The sequence below is a fragment of the Cuculus canorus genome, chromosome 35 (genome assembly GCF_017976375.1).
Source record: "Cuculus canorus isolate bCucCan1 chromosome 35, bCucCan1.pri, whole genome shotgun sequence".
Classification (NCBI taxonomy): Eukaryota; Metazoa; Chordata; class Aves; order Cuculiformes; family Cuculidae; genus Cuculus; species Cuculus canorus.
The window spans coordinates 162,484-185,907 of NC_071435.1; the positions used below are offsets into that span (position 1 = coordinate 162,484).

Below are 23,424 nucleotides of genomic sequence, written 5' to 3' on the forward strand. Positions count from 1 at the left end.
AACACCCCAGAACGGCTCAAAACTGCCCCAGGTGCCCCAAAACACCCCAAAACACCCCAGAATGGACCCAGGTACCCCGAAACACCCCAAAACACCCCAGAATGGCTCAGAACTGACCCAGGTGCCCCGAAACACCCCAAAACACCCCAGAACGGCCCCAGGTGCCCCAAAACACCCCAGAATGGACCCAGGTACCCGGAAACACCCCAAAATACCCCAGAATGGCTCAGAACTGACCCAGGTGCCCCGAAACACCCCAAAACACCCCAGAACGGCCCCAGGTGCCCCAAAACACCCCAGAATGGACCCAGGTACCCGGAAACACCCCAAAATACCCCAGAATGGCTCAGAACTGACCCAGGTGCCCCAAACCCCCCCCCCCCCCGGAAACCCCAAAACACCCCAGAACGGCCCCAGGTACCCCAAAACACCTCCAAACACCCCCTGGAAAGCCCCAAACACCCCAGAATGGCTCAGAATGGGTCCAGGCACCCCAAAACACCCCCTGGAAGCCCCAAAACACCCCAGAATGGCCTCTGTCACCCCAAAACACCCCAGAACAGCTCGGAATGGGTCCAGGCACCCCAAAACACCCCCTGGAAACCCCCAAAAGGCTCAGAATGGGTCCAGGCACCCCAAAACACCCCCTGGAAGTCCCAAAACACCCCAGAATGGCCTCTGTTACCCCCAAAACACCCCAGAATGGCTTAGAACGGGACCAGGAACCCCGAAACACCCCCTGGAAACCCCAAACCAGCCTAAAAATGGCCTCAGGCACCCCAAAACACCCCTTTAACCCCCAAACCAGCCCCAAGCAGCCCCCCAGCCCCCCCAGTGCCCCCCAGCCCCCCGTACCGATCTGCCCGTAGGCCATACTGATGAGCCGCTCGTTCACCAGTTTGTCGGAGCGCGGATTCCTCGGCTGCCGCTTCATGATGTCGCTCTCGGCCGCCTCGTACGCCAGCGAGATGGCGGGGACCTGGGGGGACCCCAAAACAGTGGGCCGTGGGGTCCCCAGGGGGGCTGGGAGGAGCCTTGGGGGGGATTTGGGGTCCCCAGGAGTCAGCGGTGCTCGGGAAAGTTGGGGTCCCCGCTGTTTTGGGGGTCTCCATGGTGTCTGGGAGGGTTTTGGGGTCCCCAGGGGTCAGCGGTGCTCGGGGAAGTTGGGGTCTCCCTTGTTTTGGGGGTCTCCATGGTGCCTGGGGAGGTTTTGGGGTCCCCAGGGGTCAGGGGTTCTCGGGAAAGTTGGGGTCCCCGCTGTTTGGGGGGTCTCCATGGTGCCTGGGGGGGTTTTGGGGTACGCGGTGCTTGGGAAAGTTGGGGTCCCCCCTGTTTTGGGGGTCTCCATGGTGCCTGGGGGGGTTTTGGGGTACGCGGTGCTTGGGAAAGTTGGGGTCTCCCCTGTTTTGGGGGTCTCCATGGTACCTGGAGGGGTTTTGGGGTCCTCAGGGGTCAGGGGTTCTTGGGAAAGTTGGGGTCCCCCCTGTTTTGGGGGTCTGAATGGTGCCTGGGAGGGTTTTGAGGTCCCCAGGGGTCGGCGGTGCTCGGGAAAGTTGGGGTCCCCCCTGTTTTGGGGGGTCTCTATGGTCCCCAGGAGTCAGGGGTTCTCAGGAAAGTTGGGGTCCCCCCTGTTTTGGGGGGTCTCTATGGTGCCTGGAGGGGTTTTGGGGTCCTCAGGGGCGCTCGGGAAAGGGGGGGTCCCCGACTTCGAGGGGTCCCCATGGTGCCTGGGGGGAGCTCTGGGGGTCTTCGAGGTCCCTATGGGTCCCTGCTGGTTGGCAAAGGGGGTTCCCCCCTGTTTTGGGGGTGCTGGGGGGGTCCCCTTAAGGGGTTTCAGGGTCTCCTCAAACCTTAAGGGGTTTGAGGGTCTTGGGGGTGCCCATGATCTGGGGGGTCCCTGAGGGTCCTCAAGGTCCCATCATGGAGGACTTTGGGGGGTGTTGACGTCCCTCAAGATCTGGGGGGTCCCTGAGGGTCCCCAAGGTCCCATCATGGAGGACTTTGTGGGGTGTTGACGTCCCTCAAGATCTGGGGGGTCCCTGAGGGTCCCCAAGGTCTCATCATGGAGGACTTTGGGGGGTGTTGATGTCCCTCAAGATCTGGGGGGGTCCCTGAGGGTCCTCAAGGTCCCATCATGGAGGACTTTGGGGGGTGTTGATGTCCCTCAAGATCTGGGGGGTCCCTGAGGGTCCCCAAGGTCTCATCATGGAGGACTTTGGGGGGTGTTGACGTCCCTCAAGATCTGGGGGGTCCCTGAGGGTCCTCAGGGTCCCATCATGGAGGACTTTGGGGGGTGTTGACGTCCCTCAAGATCTGGGGGGTCCCTGAGTGTCCCCAAGGTCCCATCATGGAGGACTTTGGGGGGTGTTGATGTCCCTCAAGATCTGGGGGGTCCCTGAGTGTCCCCAAGGTCCCATCATGGAGGACTTTGGGGGGTGTTGACGTCCCTCAAGATCTGGGGAGTCCCTGAGGGTCCTCAAGGTCCCATCTTGGAGGACTTTGGGGGGTGTTGACGTCCCTCAAGATCTGGGGGGTCCCTGAGGGTCCTCAAGGTCCCATCATGGAGGACTTTGGGGGGTGTTGACGTCCCTCAAGATCTGGGGGTTCCCTGGGAGGGATTTTGGGGGTCCCCGAGGCGCCCCTCACCATGTCGGTGCCCAGGTCGATGCAGAGGATGGTGATGGTGCCCAGGGGCAGTGGGATGTTGGCCATGATGAAGAGCAGGAAGGGGGTGATCTCGGGGATGTTGCTCGTCAACGTGTAGGCGATGGACTTCTTCAGGTTGTCGAAGATGAGGCGCCCTGAGGGGACGGGGATGGGCGTCACGGGGGTCCCCCCAAAACCACCCCCAACCCCACTGGTGCCACACTGACCTTCCTCCACGCCGGTGACGATGGAGGCGAAGTTGTCGTCCAAGAGGATCATGTCGGCCGCCTGCTTGGAGACGTCGGAGCCGGCGATGCCCATGGCCACCCCGATGTCGGCCTTCTTCAGCGCCGGGGAGTCGTTCACCCCATCGCCCGTCACCGCCACGATGGCGCCCTGGGGACACGGAGGAGGTGAGGGGGGACATCGCATGGTGGTGGGGACGTGGGGATGGGGACATGCGGTCATGGGGATGGGAGGAACCCATCATGGTGGGAATGGGAACCACCTACTCATGATGGAGACGTGGGGATGGGGACATGGGGACTGCAACCATCCCATCATGGTGGGGATGGGAATCATCTACTCATGATGGAGACATGGAGATGGAGACCAGAGGGATGGGACCATCCCATCATGGTGGGGATGGGATAAATCCATGATGGTGGGAATGGGAATCACCTACTCATGATGGAGACGTGGGGTTGGGGTCATGGGGATGGGACGAACCCATCATGGTGGGAACGGGAACCACCTACTCATGATGGAGACGTGGGGTTGGGGACATGGGGACCGCGACCATCCCATCATGGTGGGGATGGGAACCATCTACTCCTGATGGAGACATGGAGACCAGAGGGATGGGACCATCCCATCATGGTGGGGATGGGATAAACCCATGATGGTGGGAACGGGAACCATCTACTCCTGATGGAGACGTGGGGATGGGGATGAGGACCATCCTGTCATGATGGGAACATGAGGATGGGATGATCCCATGGTGGAGGGAATGGGAACCATCTACTCATGATGGAGACATGGAGATCAGAGGGATGGGACCATCCCATCGTGGTGGGGACGTGGGGATGGGGACAGGAACTGGCTCATTGGAGGGCTCTGCTGAGACAGCGCCCGGACCTGGGTCTGGGTTGGATTTGGGGGTTCAGAGAAGGATTTTGGGGGGTTGCCCACCCGGCTCGGGCAGCCCTGGACCTTGCTGAGCTTCTGCTGGGGGCGTTGAGGACCATGGGGTGGTGGTGGGGCTCAATTTTGGGTTCTGGGGGAGGATTTTGGGGGTGGTGGGGTGGGTTTGGGGGGGGTTTAAGGTGGATTTGGGGGGGGTTTAAGGTGGATTTGGGGGGTTTGGGGTGAATTTGGGGTATTTTAGGGTGGATTTGTGGGGTTTGGGGTGGATTTTGGAGGTTTTCGGTGGATTTTGGGAGGTTTGAGGTGGATTTTGGGGGGTTTAGGGTAGATTTTTGGGGTTCGGGTGGATTTTGGGAGGTTTGGGGTGGATTTTTGGGATTCAGGTTGGGTTTTGGGGATTCAGGTTGGGGTTTGGGGTGGATTTTTGGGGCTCGGGGTGGATTTTTGGGGTTTGGGGTGGATTTTGGGAGGTTTGGGGTGGATTTTTGGGATTCAGGTTGGGTTTTGGGGCGGATTTTTGGGGTTTGGGGGTGGATTTTTGGGGTTCGGGGTGGATTTTTGGGGCTCGGGTTGGGTTTTGGGGTTCGGGGTGGGTTTTGGGAGGTTTGGGGCGGATTTTTGGGGTTTGGGGTGGATTTTGGGGGTTCAGGGGTAGATTTTTGGGGTTCGGGGTGGATTTTGGGAGGTTTGGGGTGGATTTGGGGGATTCAGGTTGGGTTTTGGGGCAGATTTTTGGGGTTCGGGGGTGGATTTTTGGGGTTCGCGAAGGATTTTGGGAGGTTTGGGGTGGATTTTGGGAGGTTTAGGGTAGATTTTTGGGGTTCAGGGTGGATTTTGGGAGGTTTGGGGTGGATTGGGATTCAAGTTGGGTTTTGGGGTGGATTTTTGGGGTTTGGGGGTGGATTTTTGGGGTCCGGCGTGGATTTTTGGGGCTCGGGTTGGGTTTTGGGGTTCGGGGTGGGTTTTGGGGTGCCCCACCTGGCGCTGGCAGCCCTCGACGATGATGAGCTTCTGCTGGGGGGACGTGCGGGCGAAGACGATCTCGGTGTGGTTCTGCAGGATCTCATCGATCTGCTCCGAGCTCATGTCCTTCAGGTCCGTCCCGTGGATCACGCAGGCCTTGGCGTCCCTGGGGCACCCCGAAACTGAGCTGGGAACCCCTGCACCCCAACATCCCCTCCTGCACCCCGAAACTGAGCTGGGAACCCCCTGCACCCCAACATCCCCTCCTGCACCCCGAAACTGAGCTGGGAACCCCCTGCACCCCAACATCACCCCCTGCACCCCGAAACTGAGCTGCGAGCCCCCTGCACCCCAACATCACCCCCTGCACCCCGAAACTGAGCTGGGAACCCCTGCACCCCAACATCCCCTCCTGCACCCCGAAACTGAGCTGGGAACCCCTGCACCCCAACATCCCCTCCTGCACCCCGAAACTGAGCTGGGAACCCCTGCACCCCAACATCCCCTTCTGCACCCCGAAACTGAGCTGGGAGCCCCCTGCACCCCAACTTCCCCTCCTGCACCCCGAAATTGAGCTGGGAACCCGCTGCACCCCAACATCACCCCTTGCACCCTGAAACTGAGCTGGGAACCCCCTGCACCCCAACATCACCCCCTGCACCCCGAAACTGAGCTGGGAACCCCCCCTGCACCCCAACATCACCTCCTGCACCCCCAAACTCCCCTCTCTGCCCCCCAGCCCCTCCCCATCACCTCCTGCACCCCCAAAATCCCCCTCCCAGCCCTTCCTCATCACTCACTGCACCCCCAAACCCCCCTCTCTGCCCCCCAGCCCCTCCCCATCACCTCCTGCACCCCAAAACCCCCCTCCCCATCACCTCCTGCACCCCCAAACCCCCCTCTCTGCCCCCCAGCCCCTCCCCATCACCTCCTGCACCCCCAAATCCCCCTCCCAGCCCCTCCCCATCACCCCCTGCACCCCCAAATCCCCATCTCTGCCCCCCCCAGCCCCTCCCCATCACCCCCTGCACCCCCAAACCCCCCTCTCTGCCCCCCAGCCCCTCCCCATCACCTCCTGCACCCCCAAATCCCCCTCCCAGCCCCTCCCCATCACCCCCTGCACCCCCAAACCCCCCCTCTGCCCCCCAGCCCCTCCCCATCACCTCCTGCACCCCCAAATCCCCCTCCCAGCCCCTCCCCATCACCCCCTGCACCCCCAAACCCCCCTCTCTGCCCCCCAGCCCCTCCCCATCACCTCCTGCACCCCCAAATCCCCCTCCCAGCCCCTCCCCATCACCCCCTGCACCCCCAAACCCCCCTCTCTGCCCCCCCAGCCCCTCCCCATCACCTCCTGCACCCCCAAATCCCCCTCCCAGCCCCTCCCCATCACCCCCTGCACCCCCAAACCCCCCTCTCTGCCCCTCCCAGCCCCTCCCCATCACCCCCTGCACCCCCACCCCCCCCTCCCGCCCCCCCAGCCCCCCCAAACCCCCACCTGGGGTTCACTTGGCTGACGGGGATGTTGAGGCGCGCGGCGATGTCCTCCACCGTTTCGTTGCCCTCCGAGATGATCCCCACGCCCTTGGCGATGGCCTTGGCCGTGATGGGGTGGTCCCCGGTCACCATGATCACCTGGGGGGGCAGCGGGTGACCCCCAGCTCCGGAGGGTGGGGGGGAACCCCGGGAAAGGGGGAGATTTGGGGTCCAAGGGGGGGATTTGGGGTGCAGGGAAGGGAATAGGGGGGCGGAGGGGGGAGGTTTTGGGAGCAGGGGGGAGATTTGGGGTGCAAGGGTGGAGAAAGGGGGAGATTTGGGGTGCAGGGGTGGAGATTGGGGGGGATTAGGGGTGCAGGGGGGAGAAAGAGGGAGATTCGGGGGGCAGGGGTGGAGATTTGGGGTGCAGGGAGGGAGAAATGGGGAGATTTGGGGTGCAGGGATGGAGATTTGGTTTGTGTGTGTGGAGATTTGGGGTGCAGGGGGGGAGATTCGGGCTCCAAGGGGGAAATTTGGGGTGCAGGGGGAGATTTGGGGTGTACGTGGGGAGATTTGGGCTCCAGGGGGGAGATTTGGGGTGCAGGGGGAGATTTGGGATGTACGTGGGGAGGTTTGGGGTGCGGGGGGGGTTGTTGGGGTGCGGGGGGAGATTTGGGGTGTGTGGGGATTTGGGGTGTACGTGGGGAGATTTGGGGTGCAGGGGGGAGATTTGGGGTGCAGGGGGGATTTGGGATGTACGTGGGGAGGTTTGGGGTGCAGGGGGGAGATTTGGGGTGCAGGGGGGGATTTGGGATGTACGTGGGGAGGTTTGGGGTGTGTGGGGATTTGGGGTGTACGTGGGGAGGTTTGGGGTGCGGAGGGGTTGTTGGGGTGCAGGGGGGAGATTTGGGGTGCAGGGGGATATTTGGGATGTACGTGGGGAGGTTTGGGGTGTGTGGGGATTTGGGGTGTACATGGGGAGGTTTGGGGTGCAGGGGATATTTGGGATGTACGTGGGGAGGTTTGGGGTGCGGGGGGGTTGTTGGGGTGCAGGGAGGGACCCCACCTTGATGCCGGCGCTGCGGCATTTCCCGACGGCGTCGGGGACGGCGGCGCGGGGGGGGTCGATCATGGACATGAGCCCCACGAAGCAGAGGTTGTCGGTGGCGAAGTTGACGTCGTCGCAGTCGAAGGCGAAACCTTTGGGGTACTGCTCCTCCGGCAGGTAGAAATGGCAGAACCCTGGGGGGACACGGTCAGACACCCCTGAACCCCAAAAACCCAGCCTGAACCCCGAAAACACAGCCTGAACCCCAAAAACCCAGCCTGAGCCCTTAAATCCTGTCTGCACCCCCAAACTCTTGGGGTGCTGCTCCTCCGGCAGGTAGAAATGGCAGAACCCTGGGGGACACGGTCAGACACCCCTGAACCCCAAAAACACAGCCTGAACCCCCAAAACCCAGCCTGAACCCCAAAAAACAGAGCCTGAACCCTTCAAACCAGTGCTGAACCCTTAAAACCAGCCCTGAACCATCTTCAGGACCTCCAGAGGGACCCCAAAACGCTCACATCCCACCTCCAGGACCTCAGGAGCCTTTAAGGGACCCCAAAATCCCCTCAGCCCCATCTCCCGCACCCCAAGAGTTCAGCATCCTGCTCAGCTCCCCCCTTCCTGCACCCCAGAACCCCCTGAGGGACCTCAGACCCCCCCTCATCTCCCCTTCCAGCACCCCAGAACCCCGTCAGGGACCTCAGACCCCCCCTCAGCTCCATCTCCAGGACCTCAGACCCCCCCTCATCTCCCCCTCCAGCACCCCAGAACCCCCTCAGGGACCTCAGACCCCCCTCAACTCCATCTCCATCACCCCAAGAGCTCAGCATCCTGCCCATCTCCACCCTTCCTGCACCCCAGAACCCCCTGAGGGACCTCAGCCCCATCTCCAGGACCTCAGACACCCCCTCAGGGACCTCAGACCCCCCTCAGCCCCATCTCCATGACCCCCAGAACCTCAGCATCCTGCTCAGCTCCCCCCTCCAGCACCCCAGAACCCCCTGAGGGACCTCAGACCCCCCCTCAGCCCCTCCTCCAGCACCCCAAGAGCTCAGCATCCTCCTCAGCTCCATCTCCAGGACCTCAGACCCGCCCTCATCTCCCCCTCCAGCACCCCAGAACCCCCTCAGGGACCTCAGACCCCCCTCAGCTCCATCTCCATCACCCCAAGAGCTCAGCATCCTGCTGAGCCCCATCTCCAGGACCTCAGACCCCCCCTCATCTGCCCCTCCATCACCCCCAGGACCTCAGACCCCCCCCTCAGCCCCCCTCCAGCACCCCAAGAGCTCAGCATCCTGCTCAGCCCCATCTCCAAGACCTCAGCCCCCCCCTCAGCCCCCCCTCCATCACCCCAGGAGCTCAGCACCCTGCTCACCCCCAGGAGCTCAGCACCCTGCCCATCTGCCCCCTCCCCGCCCCCCAGCACCCCCAGAGGTCCCCCAGCCCCCCCCCCCCGTACCCAGGACCCTCTCTCCGAGCCCCCCCAGCTCCAGGTAGGCGTTCTGGAAGGCTTCCTTCATCTCCTCGTCGAGCGGCTGCTCCTTCCCCTGCAGCAGAATGGTGGAGCAGCGGTCCAGGATGCGCTCCGGAGCGCCCTTCATCACCAGGAGGTACCGATTGTCGTTGGGGTCCTCCGTCTCGTGGATGGAGAGCTGGGAAAGGGGGGGCTGCGTCAGGGACACCCCTGCACCCCGACAGCCCCGCACACACGAATAACCCCCCTGCACCCCCGAATCCCCCCTGCACCCCCGAATCTCCTTCATGAACCCCGACAGCCCCGCACACACGAATAACCCCCCCTGCACCCCCGAATAACCCCCCCTGCACCCCCGAATACCCCCCCGCACCCCCGAATCTCCTTCATGAACCCCAACAGCCCCTGCACCCCCGAATACCCCCCCTGCACCCCCGAATACCCCCCTGCACCCCAAATCCCCCCCTGCACCCCCGAATCCCCTCCCTGTGCCCCCAAATCCCCTCCCTGCACCCCAAATCCCCTCTGTGCACCACCGAATCCCCTCCCTGCACCCCAAATCCCCTTCATGAACCCCAACAGCCCCCGCACCCACGAATACCCCCCTGCACCCCCGAATCCCCTCCCTGTGCCCCCAAATCCCCTCCCTGCACCCCAAATCCCCTCTGTGCACCACCGAATCCCCTCCCTGCACCCCCAAATCCCCTCCTTGCACCCCAAATCCCCTCCCTGAACCACTGAATCTCCTCCCTGCACCCCAAATCCCCTCCCTGAGCCCCCAAATCCCCTCCCTGCGCCCCCAAATCCCCTCCCTGAACCACTGAATCCCCTCCGTGCACCTCCAAATCCCCTCTGTGCACCCCAAATCCCCTCCCTGTGCCCACAAATCCCCTCCTTGCACCCCCAAATCCCCTCCCTGCACCCCAAATCCCACTGGCCCACACAGTTTGGGGGTGCTCCATCGATTTTGGGGGACCCCATTAGATTTTGGGGTGACCCATGGGATCTGGAGGGGGTTGGGGGGCGCTCCTCGGGAGCTCTGAGGTCCAGGAGGGATGGAGGGGACCTTGCAGGGTTTGGGGGGGGGATGGACACGCTGATGGTCTGGGGGGTCCCCTATGGGGTTTTGGGGTCCCCCCCGGGTTTTGGGGTCCCCCCCCGTACCTGGTATTTGTTGGTGGAGTTGAAGGGGATCTCGGCCACTTTCTTGTTGCGTTCGCGCATCACTTTGACGGAGCCCGAGGAGAGTTCGATGCATTTGAGCAGCGCCGACTCCGAGGCGTCCCCGGCCACGTCGCGCTGTGGGGGACCCCGAGTCTGACCCACAGCGCCCCAAAACCACACCGCCCCGTGGCACCCCCAAATCCTGACCCCTGACCTATAGCGCCACGAAGCCGGAACCTGCCCCATGGGACCCCCCCAAATCCTGACCCACACGCTGCCCCATAGCACCCCACATCCTGACCCACAGCACCCCGAAACCAGACCCGCCTCGTGGCACCCCAAATCCTGCCCCACGGTGCCCCAAAGCCTGCCCCGTGCGACCCCAAAACAGGACCTGCCCCATGGGACCCCCAAACCCTGCCCCATGGGACCCCAAAACCTGCCCCACAGGACCCTAAACCCATCTCATGGCCCCCCCAAACCCTTCCCACACCCCATAACCCCCCCAAATCCACCCCCTAGTCCCCCCAAACCCATCTCATGGCCCCCCAAACCCTTCCCATGCCCCATAGCGCCCCTAAACCCATCCTGTGCCCCCAAACCCATCTCATGCCACCCTAAATCCACCCCATAGCCCCCCCAAATCCACCCCCTAGTCCCCCCAAACCCATCCAATGCCCCATAGCCACCCCAAATCCACCCCATAGCCCCCCCAAACCCATCTCATGGCCCCCCCAAACCCTTCCCATGCCCCATAGCCCCCCTAAACCCATCCTGTGCCCCCAAACCCATCTCATGCCACCCCAAATCCACCCCCTAGTCCCCCCAAACCCATCTCATGGCCCCCCCCAAACCCTTCCCATGCCCCATAGCACCCCCAAAACCCATCCAATGCCCCCCCAAACCCTTCCCACGCCCCATAGCCCCCCCAAATGCACCCCCTAGTCCCCCCAAAACCCATCCAATGACCCCCAAACCCTTCCCACGCCCCATAGCGCCCCCCAAAACCCATCCAATGCCCCCCAAACCCTTCCCATGCCCCATAGCACCCCCAAAACCCATCCAATGCCCCCCAAAACTCTTCCCATGCCCCATATCCCCCCCAAATCCACCCCCTACTCCCCCAAACCCATCTCATAGCCACCCCCAAACCCACCCAATGCCCTCCAAAACTCTTCCCACGCCCCATAGCCCCCCCAAATCCACCCCCTAGTCCCCCCAAACCCATCTCATGGCCCCCCCAAACCCTTCCCATGCCCCATAGCCCCCCTAAACCCATCCTGTGCCCCCAAACCCATCTCATACCACCCTAAATCCACCCCATAGCCCCCCCAAAACCCTTCCCACGCCCCATAGCCCCCCCAAATCCACCCCCTAGTCCCCCCAAACCCATCTCATGGCCCCCCCAAAACTCTTCCTATGCCTCATAGTGCCCCCCAAACCCATCCAATGCCCCCCAAAACTCTTCCCATGCCCCATAGCCCCCCCAAATCCACCCCCTAGTCCCCCCAAACCCATCTCATGGCCCCCCCAAAACTCTTCCCATGCCCCATAGTGCCCCCAAAACCCATCCAATGCCCCCCAAAACCCTTCCCACGCCCCATAGCACCCCCCAAAACCCATCCAATGCCCCCCAAACCTCTTCCCACGCCCCATAGTGCCCCCCAAAACCATCCAATGCCCCCCAATCCTCTTCCCACGCCCCATAGCGCCCCCCAAAACCCATCCAATGCCCCCCAAACCTCTTCCCACGCCCCATAGCCCCCCCAAACCCCACCCCTAGCCCCCCCCCGGCCCCCCCAGTCTCACCTTGAGGATGGGGACGTTCTCCTGCCCCCCCTTGAAGACGGCGCGGTTGCAGAGTCCGGCGATGTGGGCCAAAGCCACCCAAGTGGCCGAGCTCTTGTCGAATGCCGTGCCTGGGGGTGGGGGTGTCAAAAATGGGGGGTCAGAGGGGACCCCAAAACCCTACTGCGCCTCACCCTGCCCCTGGGACCCCTATTTCCACCCTCCAAGAGACCCCAATGTCCAGGAGCCCCCAGTAGCCTCCAGTAGCTCCCAGTACACCCCCACCTCCCCAGGAGCCCCCCAGTAGCCCCCCAGTAGCCCCCAATACTCCCCAGCCCCCCACTACACCTCCTAATGCCCCCAGTAGCTCCCAGTACCACCCAGTAGCCTCCCCAGTTCTCTCCGGTAGCACCCAAGAACCCCAGTATTCCCCCCTCCAAACCCCCCAACATCCCCCCCTTAAGGCGCCCAGGAGCCCCCCAATACTTCCCAGTAGCCCCCAATATTCCCCAAGCCCCCACAGCTCCCCCAACAGCCCCCCAATACCCCCCAGTTCCCCGCAACAGCCCCCCAATAGCCCCCAGTTCCCCCCAACAGCCCCCAGTTCCCCCAACAGCCCCCCAATAGCCCCCAGTTCCCCCCAATAGCCCCCCAATAGCCCCCAGTTCCCCCCAACAGCCCCCCAATACCCCCCAGTTCCCCCCAATAGCCCCCCAATAGCCCCCAGTTCCCCCAACAGCCCCCCAGTAGCCCCCAGTTCCCCACAACAGCCCCCCCAATACCCCCCAGTTCCCCCAACAGCCCCCCAGTAGCCCCCAGTTCCCCCAACAGCCCCCCCAATACCCCCCAGTTCCCCCCAACAGCCCCCCAGTAGCCCCCAGCAGCCCCATTTCTGACCCCCCCAGCCCCCCAAGACCCCCATAAACCCCCCCAGGTGCCCCCAGTCCCCTTCAGCAGCCCCCCAACACCCCAGTCTCCCCCCCAGTATCCCCCTTTTGCCCCATTTCTGACCCCCCCCAGCCCCCCAAGACCTCCATAACCCCCCCAGGTGCCCCCAGTCCCCCCCAGCAGCCCCCCAACACCCCCATAGCACCCCCAGTCTCCCCCCCAGCCCCCTTTTGCCCCATTTCTGACCCCCCCCAGCCCCCCAAGACCCCTATAACCCCCCCAGATGCCCCCAGTCCCCTTCAGCAGCCCCCCAACACCCCCAGTTCCCCCCCCAGCCCCCTTTTGCCCCATTTCTGACCCCCCCCGCCCCCCAAGACCCCCATAACCCCCCCCAGATGCCCCCAGTCCCCTTCAGCAGCCCCCCAACACCCACAGTCCCCCCCCCAGCCCCCTTCTGCCCCATTTCTGACCCCCCCCAGCCCCCCAAGACCCCGATAACCCCCAACCCCTGACTCCCAGTCCCTCCCAGTACCGGACTGGTCTTCGGTGGTGTCGGCCTCGTGGATTTGGTTATCGAACCACATGTGGGCGACGGTCATGCGGTTCTGGGTGAGGGTCCCGGTCTTGTCGGAGCAGATGGTGGAGGTGGATCCCAGCGTCTCCACCGCCTCCAGGTTCTTCACCAGACAGTTCTTGCGCGCCATGCGCTTGGCCGTCAGCGTCAGGCACACCTGGGGGGGAAGGGGTTAAACTGGGGGGGGGCAGCCCCAAGAACGCCCAGTCCACATATGGACCCCCCCAGTGCACCCCAGTGCTGCACCCAGAGCTCCCAGTCCAGGTATGAACCCCCCCAGTGCTGCACCCAGAGCTCCCAGTGCAGGTATGGACCCCCCCAGTGCACCCCAGTGCTGCACCCAGAGCTCCCAGTCCAGGTATGGACCCCCCCAGTGCTGCACCCAGAGCTCCCAGTCCAGGTATGGACCCCCCCCAGTGCACCCCAGTGCTGCACCCAGAGCTCCCAGTCCAGGTATGGACCCCCCAGTGCACCCCAGTGCTGCACCCAGAGCTCCCAGTCCAGGTATGGACCCCCCCAGTGCTGCACCCAGAGCTCCCAGTGCATGTATGGACCCCCCCAGTGCACCCCAGTGCTGCACCCAGAGCTCCCAGTCCAGGTATGGACCCCCCCAGTGCACCCCAGTGCTGCACCCAGAGCTCCCAGTCCAGGTATGGACCCCCCCAGTGCACCCCAGTGCTGCACCCAGAGCTCCCAGTCCAGGTATGGACCCCCCCAGTGCTGCACCCAGAGCTCCCAGTGCAGGTATGGACCCCCCAGTGCACCCCAGTGCTGCCCCAAGAGCTCCCAGTCCACGTATGGACCCCCCCAGTGCACCCCAGTGCTGCACCCAGAGCTCCCAGTCCAGGTATGAACCCCCCCAGTGCTGCACCCAGAGCTCCCAGTGCATGTATGGACCCCCCCAGTGCTGCACCCAGAGCTCCCAGTCCAGGTATGGACCCCCCCCAGTGCACCCCAGTGCTGCACCCAGAGCTCCCAGTCCAGGTATGGACCCCCCCAGTGCACCCCAGTGCTGCACCCAGAGCTCCCAGTCCAGGTATGGACCCCCCCAGTGCTGCACCCAGAGCTCCCAGTGCATGTATGGACCCCCCCAGTGCACCCCAGTGCTGCACCCAGAGCTCCCAGTCCAGGTATGGACCCCCCCAGTGCACCCAGTGCTGCACCCAGAGCTCCCAGTCCAGGTATGGACCCCCCCAGTGCACCTCAGTGCTGCACCCAGAGCTCCCAGTGCATGTATGGACCCCCCAGTATACACCCCATATCCTGCCCCTACACCCCACATCTTGCCCCCTGCACCCCACGTATTGCCCCTACACCCCATATACTGCCCCTACACCCCATATATCGACCCCTGCACCCCACATCTTGCCCCTACACCCCACATATTGCCCCTACACCCCATATACTGCCCCTACACCCCATATATCGACCCCTGCACCCCGCATCTTGCTCCCTAAACCCCAGATATTACCCCCTACACCCTATATACTGCCCCTACACCCCACATATTGCCCCTACACCCCATATACTGCCCCTACACCCCATATATCGACCCCTGCACCCCATATATCGACCCCTGCACCCCACATCTTGCTCCCTAAACCCCAGATATTACCCCCTACGCCCTATATACTGCCCCTACATCCCACATATTGCCCCCTACACCCTATATATTGCCCCTTTCACCCCAATAATTGCCCCTACGCCCCACGTCTTTCTCCCTGCACCCCATATATTGCCCCTCGCACCCCACCTATTGCCCCTACACCCCATATCTTAACTCCTACGGCCCATATGTTGACGCCTACGCCCCGTAAATTGACACCTACACCCCCTTTTGTTGACCCTTGCACCCCAATAATTGCCCCTACACCCCACATCTCGCCCTCCGCACCCCATAGACGAACCCCCCCGCACCCCACAGCGCAGCCGCCGCCTCCCGCCCCCCCGTAGCGCCCTGGCCGTACGGTGACGGTGGCCAGGAGCCCCTCGGGGACGTTGGCGACGATGATGCCGATGAGGAAGATGACGGCCTCGAGCCAAGTGTAGCCCAGGATGAGGGAGAGGATGAAGAAGGAGATGCCGAGGAAGACGGCGACGCCGGTGATGAGTTGGATGAAGTGCTCGATCTCCACCGCGATCGGAGTCTTCCCCACCTCCAGCCCCGAAGCCAACGTCGCGATGCGTCCCATCACTGTCCGGTCACCGGTGGCGATCACCACGCCTCGCGCCGTGCCTTGGGAGGGACACGCGGGGCGTCAGGGACCCCCAAAATCCTTCAGGGAGCCCAGAAATTCCGCTAGGAACCCCAAAATTCCTCTAGGAACCCAAAACTGGCCCAGAAATGGTCCAGGACCTTCAAAACCAGGCTCAGAAATGGCTCCAGGGCACCGGGAATGGTCTTGGAATACCAAAAATGGCCAAGGAACCCCCCCAGAAAAAGCTCAGAACCTCCCTAAACGAGTCCACAAATGGTCCAGGATTGCAAAAGTGCTCCAGGACAGCAAAGATGCTCCACGTCCACCAAAACCAGCGCCATAAATGGTCTGGGAACCCACACATGGCTGAGGAACCCCAAAAAAATTGTTCAAGAAACCTCCGAAATTGTCTCTAGGAACATCAAAAAATGGCTCTAGGAACCCAAAAGAGACCCAGAAATGGTCTTGGAACCCAAAATACCTCGGGAACCACCCAGAACCTACACCAGAAATGGTCTTGGAGACCAAAATACCTCGGGAACCACCCAGAACCTGCACCAGAAATGGTCTTGGAACCCAAAATACCTCAGGAATCACCCAAAACCTGCACCAGAAATGGTCCTGGAGACCAAAATACTTCGGGAATCACCCAGAACCTACACCAGAAATGGTCTTGGAGACCAAAATACCTCGGGAACCACCCAGAACCTGCACCAGAAATGGTCTTGGAGACCAAAATACCTCGGGAATCACCCAGAACCTGCACCAGAAATGGTCCTGGAACCCAAAATACCTCAGGAATCACCCAGAACCTGCACCAGAAATGGTCTTGGAACCCAAAATACCTCGGGAATCACCCAGAACCTGCACCAGAAATGGTCCTGGAACCCAAAATACCTCAGGAATCACCCAGAACCTGCACCAGAAATGGTCTTGGAGACCAAAATACCTCGGGAATCACCCAGAACCTGCACCAGAAATGGTCCTGGAACCCAAAATACCTCGGGAATCACCCAGAACCTGCACCAGAAATGGTCCTGGAACCCAAAATACCTCGGGAACCACCCAGAACCTGCACCAGAAATGGTCTTGGAGACCAAAATACCTCGGGAATCACCCAGAACCTGCACCAGAAATGGTCCTGGAACCCAAAATACCTCAGGAATCACCCAGAACCTGCACCAGAAATGGTCTTGGAGACCAAAATACCTCGGGAACCACCCAGAACCTGCACCAGAAATGGTCTTGGAACCCAAATATGATCCAGAACCTCCAGAAATGGTTCTCGGAAGTCAAAAAATGACCATAAGTGGTCCTGGAACCCAAAAGGACATCAGGAACCCCAAAATACCTCAAGGATCCCCCCCCCAGAACCCCAGAAATGGCCCGTGGGGGGCAGGTTGGAGCCCCCTCCTCACCCTCAACGCAGTTGGTGGAGAAGAAGGTGATGTTGCGGGTCTCCAGGGGGTTGTCGTGGGTGCAGTCGGGAGAGCGCGTCTGCGGCTCCGACTCCCCGGTCAGCGAGGAGTTATCAACCTGGGGGGGCCATGAGAGATTGGGGGGGTCTCAGGGGTTTGGGGGGGGTCATAAGGGTCTGGAGGGGGGGTGAAATGGGTCTGGGGGCTCCAACTGCTCTGATCAGAGAGGGGTTGTCCTCTGTGGGGGGGGGGGCACGAGAGATTAGGGGGGGCCAGAGGGTGGTGAGGGGGATCCAGAGGGATTTTAGGGGGGTCCTGATAGGGTTTTGGGGGGTCATAAGGGTCTGGAGGGGGGGTGAAATGAGTCTGGGGGCTCCAACTGCTCTGATCAGAGAGGGGTTGTCCTCTGGGGGGGGGGGTGCGAGAGATTAGGGGGGGCCAGAGGGGATTGGGGGGGGTCCAGAGGGATTTTAGGGGGGGTCCTGATAGGGTTTTGGGGGGGTCATAAGGGTCTGGAGGGGGGGTGAAATGAGTCTGGGGGCTCCAACTCCTTTGATCAGAGAGGGCTTGTCCTCTGGGGGGGGCACAAGAGATTAGGGGGGGTCCAGAGGGTGGTGAGGGGGGTCCAGAGGGATTTTAGGGGGGTCCTGATAGGGTTTTGGGGGGTCCTAAGGGTCTGGGGTGTGTGTGAAATGGGTCTGGGGGCTCCAACTGCTCTGATCAGAGAGGGGTTGTCCTCTGGGGGGGGCACAAGAGATTAGGGGGGTCCAGAGGGGATTGGGGGGGGTCCAGAGGGATTTTATGGGGGGTCCTGATAGGGTTTTTTGGGGGTCAGAAGGGTCTGGGGGGCTTTGAAATGGGTCTGGGGGCTCCAACTGCTCTGCTCAGAGAAGGGGTTGTCCTCGGGGGGGGGAGGGGGCACCAGGGGTCCGGAAGGAATTTGGGGGGGGGCAGATTGAGGGGGTCCTGAGGGAATTGGGGGGCTACAAGTTGGGGGTGGGGGGGGGCTGTCTATGGAGCTTCAGGGGGGTGCACCGAAAGTTTTGGGGTGCATGGAGGTCTGGCTGGGGGAGCGCATTTTGGGGGGGGGGGATATCATGGATTTGGGGAGGGGGTGTGTCCATGCATTTTGGGGGGGCTCCATGCATTTTGGGGGGGCTCCATGCATTTGAGGGGGGGTCTCCATGCATTTGGGGTCCATAGATTTGGGGTGGCTTTGTGCAATGCTGGGGGGGGCGGTGGCGCTCCCCGGATTTGTTGTGGGGCTCTGTGCATTTCAGGGGGGTCCTCTCTGAACTGGGGTGGGGTGTCTCTCTCGGTTTTGGGGGGACGGGGGGGGACCCCCACCTTGCAGCCGTGAGCCGAGATGATGCGCAGGTCGGCGGGGACGCGGTCCCCCCCTTTCACCTCCACGAGGTCCCCCACAACCACCTCCTCCGCGTTGAGCTGCATCTTCTCCCCCTCCCGGATCACCAGAGCTTGCTGGGGGGGGGGCAAAAATGGGGGGGGGGGGCAAAATGGGGGGAGGGGGTCAAAAATGGGGGGGGCATCGATTAGGGGGGGGTAAAATCAAGGGGTGCAGTTAGGGAGGGGAATTAAGGGGGGGAATTGGGGGAACGGTATTGGGGAGGGGGGGAATAAGGGGGAGGGCAAGAAATTGGGGGGGTAAGAAATGGGGGGGCATCAATTAGGGGGGTAAGAAATTGGGGGGTATCGATTGGGGGTAAGAAATTGGGGGTATCGATTGGGGGTAAGAAATTGGGGGGTAGCGATTGGGGGTAAGAAATTGGGGGTATTGATTGGGGGTAAGAAATTGGGGGGTATTGATTGGGGTAAGAAATTGGGGGTATCGATTGGGGGTAAGAATTGGGGGGGCATCGATTGGGGGTAAGAAATTGGGGGTATTGATTGGAGGTAAGAAATTGGGGGTATTGATTGGAGGGTAAGAAATTGGGGGTTATCGATTGGGGGGTAAGAAATTGGGGGGTATTGATTGGGGGTAAGAAATTGGGGAGTACCGATTGGGGGGTAAGAAATTGGGGGTAAGAAATTGGGGGGTAGCGATGAGAGGGTAAGAAATGAGGGGTATCAATGAGGGGGAAAGAGGGGGTGCAATTAGGGAGGGGAATTGGGGGAATCAATTGGGGAGAGGGCGGAAATTGGGGGCAAATAAGGGGGGGCAACAAGGTGGGGGGGTAGGAAATGGGGGGGCCATCGATTAAGAGGGTAAGAAATGGGGGGTTAAGAGGGTAAGAAATGGGGGGGCATTGTTTAGGGGAGTAAGAATTTGGGGGGGTATCGATTAGGGGAGGGAAAATCAGGGGATAATAATCTTGCCCCCCTCCCCAAAATCTGCCCCCCCAAACCTGCCCCTCCCCCCCCCAACCCTGCCCCCCCAAATCTCTTGCCCCCCCCAATCCACCCTTCTCCCCATCCCAATCTCCACCCTCCCCGCTCAGCGTCCTGCCCCAAATCCACCTCCTGCCCCCCAAAATCCGCCCCTTCCCCCCCCCAAAGACCTGACCCCCCCCCCAAACCCCATTGTCCCCCCCTTTTCCCACCTGGGGGACCATATTCTTGAAGGACTCCATGATCTTAGAGCTTTTGGCCTCTTGGTAGTAGGAGAAGCAGCCGGTGATGATGACCACGGCGGCCAAGACGATGCCGAGGTAGAGCTGGGGGGCAGAAAGGGGGTTCAGGGGGGATTTGGGGGGTTCAAAGGGGATAGGAGGGGGTTTAGGGGGGATTTGGGGGGGTTCAAAGGGGATAGGAGGGGGTTTAGGGGGGATTTGAGGGGGTTCAAAGGGGATAGGAGGGGGTTCAGGGGGGATTTGGGGGGTTCAAAGGGGATAGGAGGGGGTTTAGGGGGGATTTGGGGGGGTTCAAAGGGGATAGGAGGGGGGTCAGGGGGGATTTGGGGGGTTCAAACGGGATAGGAGGGGGTTCAGGGGGGGATTTGGGGGGTTCAAACGGGATAGGAGGGGGTTTAGGGGGGGATTTGGGGGGTTCAAACGGGATAGGAGGGGGTTTAGGGGGGGATTTGGGGGGTTCAAACGGGATAGGAGGGGGTCAGGGGGGATTTGGGGAGTTCAAAGGGGATAGGAGGGGGTTCAGGGGGGATTTGGGGGGTTCAAAGGGGATAGGAGGGGGTTCAGGGGGGATTTGGGGGGTTCAAACGGGATAGGAGGGGGTCAGGGGGGATTTGGGGAGTTCAAAGGGGATAGGAGGGGGTTTAGGGGGAATTTGGGGGGTTCAAAGGGGATAGAAGGGGGTTTAGGGGGGGTTCAAAGGGGATAGGAGGGGGTTTGGGGGGGATTTGGGGGGGTTCAAAGGGGATAGAAGGGGGTTTGGGGGGGATTTAGGGGGGTTCAAAGGGGATAGGAGGGGGGTCAGGGGGGATTTGGGGGGTTCAAACTGGATAGGAGGGGGTTCAGGGGGGGATTTGGGGGGTTCAAAGGGGATAGGAGGGGGTTCAGGGGGATTTGGGGGGTTCAAAGGGGATAGGAGGGGGTTCAGGGGGATTTGGGGGGTTCCAAGGGGATAGGAGGGGGTTCAGGGGGGATTTGGGGGTGTTCAAAGGGGATAGGAGGGGGTTCAGGGGGGATTTGGGGGGTTCAAAGGGGATAGGAGGGGGTTTAGGGGGGATTTGGGGGGGCTCAGGGGGGATTTCGGGGGTCAAATTCCCCCTCCCATCACCCCAATTCCCCTCCTCTCACCCCAATTCCCCCTCCCATCACCCCAATTCCCCCTCCTCTCACCCCAATTCCCCCTCCCATCACCCCATTTTCCCCTCCTCTCACCCCAATTCCCCCTCCTCTCACCCCATTTCCCCCTCCCATCACCCCAATTCCCCTCCTCTCACCCCAATTCCCCCTCCCCTCACCCCAATTCCCCCTCCCATCACCCCAATTCCCCTCCTCTCACCCCAATTCCCCCTCCCCTCACCCCAATTCCCCCTCCTCTCACCCCAATTCCCCCTCCCATCACCCCAATTCCCCTCCTCTCACCCCAGTTCCCCCTCCCCTCACCCCAATTCCCCCTCCTCTCACCCCAATTCCCCCTCCCATCACCCCAATTCCCCCTCCTCTCACCCCAATTCCCCCTCCCATCACCCCAATTCCCCTCCCATCCCCCCAATTCCCCCTCCTCTCACCCCAATTCCCCCTCCCATCACCCCAATTCCCCTCCTCTCACCCCAATTCCCCCTCCCATCACCCCAATTCGCCCTCCTCTCACCCCAATTCCCCCTCCCATCACCCCAATTCCCCTCCTCTCACCCCACTTCCCCCTCCTCTCACCCCAATTCCCCCTCCCATCACCCCAATTCCCCCTCCTCTCACCCCAATTCCCCCTCCCATCACCCCAATTCGCCCTCCTCTCACCCCAATTCCCCCTCCCATCACCCCAATTCCCCCTCCTCTCACCCCACTTCCCCCTCCTCTCACCCCAATTCCCCCTCCTCTCGCCTCAGTTCCCCCTCCCATCACCCCAATTCCCCCTCCTCTCACCCCAATTCCCCCTCCTCTCACCCCAATTCCCCCTCCCATCACCCCAATTCCCCTCCTCTCACCCCAATTCCCCCTCCTCTCACCCCAATTCCCCCTCCCATCACCCCAATTCCCCCTCCCATCACCCCAATCCCCCTCCTCTCACCCCAATTCCCCCTCCCATCACCCCAATTCCCCCTCCTCTCACCCCAATTCCCCTCCTCTCACCCCAATTCCCCCTGCCATCACCCCAATTCCCCTCCTCTCACCCCAATTCCCCCTCCCATCACCCCAATTCCCCCTCCCCTCACCCCAATTCCCCTCCCATCCCCCCAGTTCCCCCTCCCATCACCCCAATTCCCCTCCTCTCGCCTCAGTTCCCCCTCCCATCACCCCAATTCCCCCTCCCATCCCCCCAGTTCCCCCTCCCATCCCCCCAGTTCCCGCTCCCAGTGCTCCCAGTGCTCCCAGTGCTCCCAGTGGCGCTCACGTTGTCGTTGGAGGGCTCGTCCTCGGTGCCGGCCTGGATGCCGAAGGCGAGGAAGCAGAGGATGGCTCCGATCCAGAGGAGGATGGAGAAGCCCCCGAAGAGCTGTCGGCAGAATTTGACCCACTCGGGGGTGGTGGGGGGCGGCGTGAGGGCGTTGGGGCCGTCGCGAGCCAAGATCTCCTGCGCCTTGCTGTGCGTCAGGCCCTGCGCACCCCGAAACGGCCGTCAGGGGGGACCCCCAGACTGGAGGCACCGGGAGAGACCCCCAGAGTGGAGGAACCGGGAGGGACCCCCAGAGTGGAGGCACCGGGAGGGACCCCCAGAGTGGAGACACCGGCACCCCCAAACTGGAGGAACCGGGACCCCCAAACTGGAGAAACTGGGACCCCCAGAGTGGAGACACTGAGACCCCCAGAGTGGAGACACCAGAGAGCCCCAGATTGGAGACAATGGAGACCCCCAGACTGGAGGCACCGGGAGGGACCCCCAGAGTGGAGGAACCGGGAGAGACCCCCAAACTGGAGGAACCGGGACCCCCAAACTGGAGGCACCGGGAGGGACCCCCAGAGTGGAGGAACCGGGAGAGACCCCCAGAGTGGAGGCACCGGGACCCCCAGACTGGAGGCACCGGGAGGGACCCCCAGAGTGGAGACACCGGCACCCCCAAACTGGAGGCACCAGGAGGGACCCCCAGAGTGGAGGCACCAGAGAGCCCCAGATTGGAGACAATGGAGACCCCCAAACTGGAGACAATGGAGACCCCCAGAGTGGAGGCACCGGAGACCCCCAAACTGGAGGAACTGGGACCCCCCAAACTGGAGACACCAGGGACCCCCAAACTGGAGACACCAGGAACCCCCAGAGTGGAGGCAATGGAGACCCCCAAACTGGAGGCACCGGGACCCCCAGAGTGGAGGCACCAGGGACCCCCAAACTGGAGGCACCAGAGACCCCCAAACTGGAGGAACTGGGACCCCCAAACTGGAGGAACCGGGACCCCCAGAGTGGAGGCACCAGAGACCCCCAAACTGGAGACACCAGAGACCCCCAAACTGGAGGAACTGGGACCCCCAAACTGGAGGAACCGGAGACCCCAGATGGAGACACCGGGACCCCCAAACTGGAGGAACTGGGAACCCCCAAAGTGGAGGAACTGGGACCCCCCAAACTGGAGACAATGGAGACCCCCAAACTGGAGACACTGGGACCCCCAAACTGGAGGCACTGGGACCCCCAAACTGGAGACAACGGAGAGCCCCAAACTGGAGACACTGGGACCCCAAACTGGAGACACCGGAGACCCCCAAACTGGAGACACTGGGACCCCAAACTGTAGACACCAGGGACCCCAAACTGGAGGCACTGGAGATACCAGAGACCCCAAAACTGGAGACATCAGGGACCCCAAATTTGACCTCCCAGGGACCTTGGAAACCCCCAAAACTGGGGACCTCCAGGGGCACCCTGAAACCGGGGGGGGCACCCCAAAAGAGGGAGGGCACCCTGAAACCAGGAGAGCACCCCAAAAGAGGGGGGCACCCCAAAAGAGGATGGGCACCCCAAAAGAGGGGGGTACTCCAAAAGAGGGGGGGACCCCGAAAGAGGGGGGACCCCAAAAAAGGGGGGGGACCCCGAAAGAGGGGGGACCCCGAAAGAGGGGGGAC

The 23,424-nt window shown here is 62.0% G+C and overlaps 1 protein-coding gene across 2 annotated transcripts in view; it reads right to left on the reverse strand.

Moving 5' to 3' along the window:
* ATP1A3 (ATPase Na+/K+ transporting subunit alpha 3) overlaps positions 1–23,424 on the reverse strand; it is a 33,190-nt gene that overhangs the window by 3,846 nt on the left and 5,920 nt on the right. For both annotated transcript variants that reach the window (XM_054052676.1, XM_054052675.1), the window contains exons 4-18: positions 21,761–21,964; positions 19,345–19,458; positions 18,131–18,265; positions 16,784–16,901; positions 15,135–15,403; positions 13,126–13,324; positions 11,727–11,836; positions 9,918–10,052; positions 8,739–8,931; positions 7,295–7,470; positions 6,251–6,387; positions 4,771–4,921; positions 2,874–3,042; positions 2,647–2,801; positions 856–979 (exon numbers count right to left, since the gene is read on the reverse strand). In XM_054052676.1, the coding sequence (XP_053908651.1) occupies positions 856–979; positions 2,647–2,801; positions 2,874–3,042; positions 4,771–4,921; positions 6,251–6,387; positions 7,295–7,470; positions 8,739–8,931; positions 9,918–10,052; positions 11,727–11,836; positions 13,126–13,324; positions 15,135–15,403; positions 16,784–16,901; positions 18,131–18,265; positions 19,345–19,458; positions 21,761–21,964 (2,389 nt within the window). The remainder of the gene's footprint in view (positions 1–855; positions 980–2,646; positions 2,802–2,873; positions 3,043–4,770; positions 4,922–6,250; positions 6,388–7,294; positions 7,471–8,738; positions 8,932–9,917; positions 10,053–11,726; positions 11,837–13,125; positions 13,325–15,134; positions 15,404–16,783; positions 16,902–18,130; positions 18,266–19,344; positions 19,459–21,760; positions 21,965–23,424) is intronic.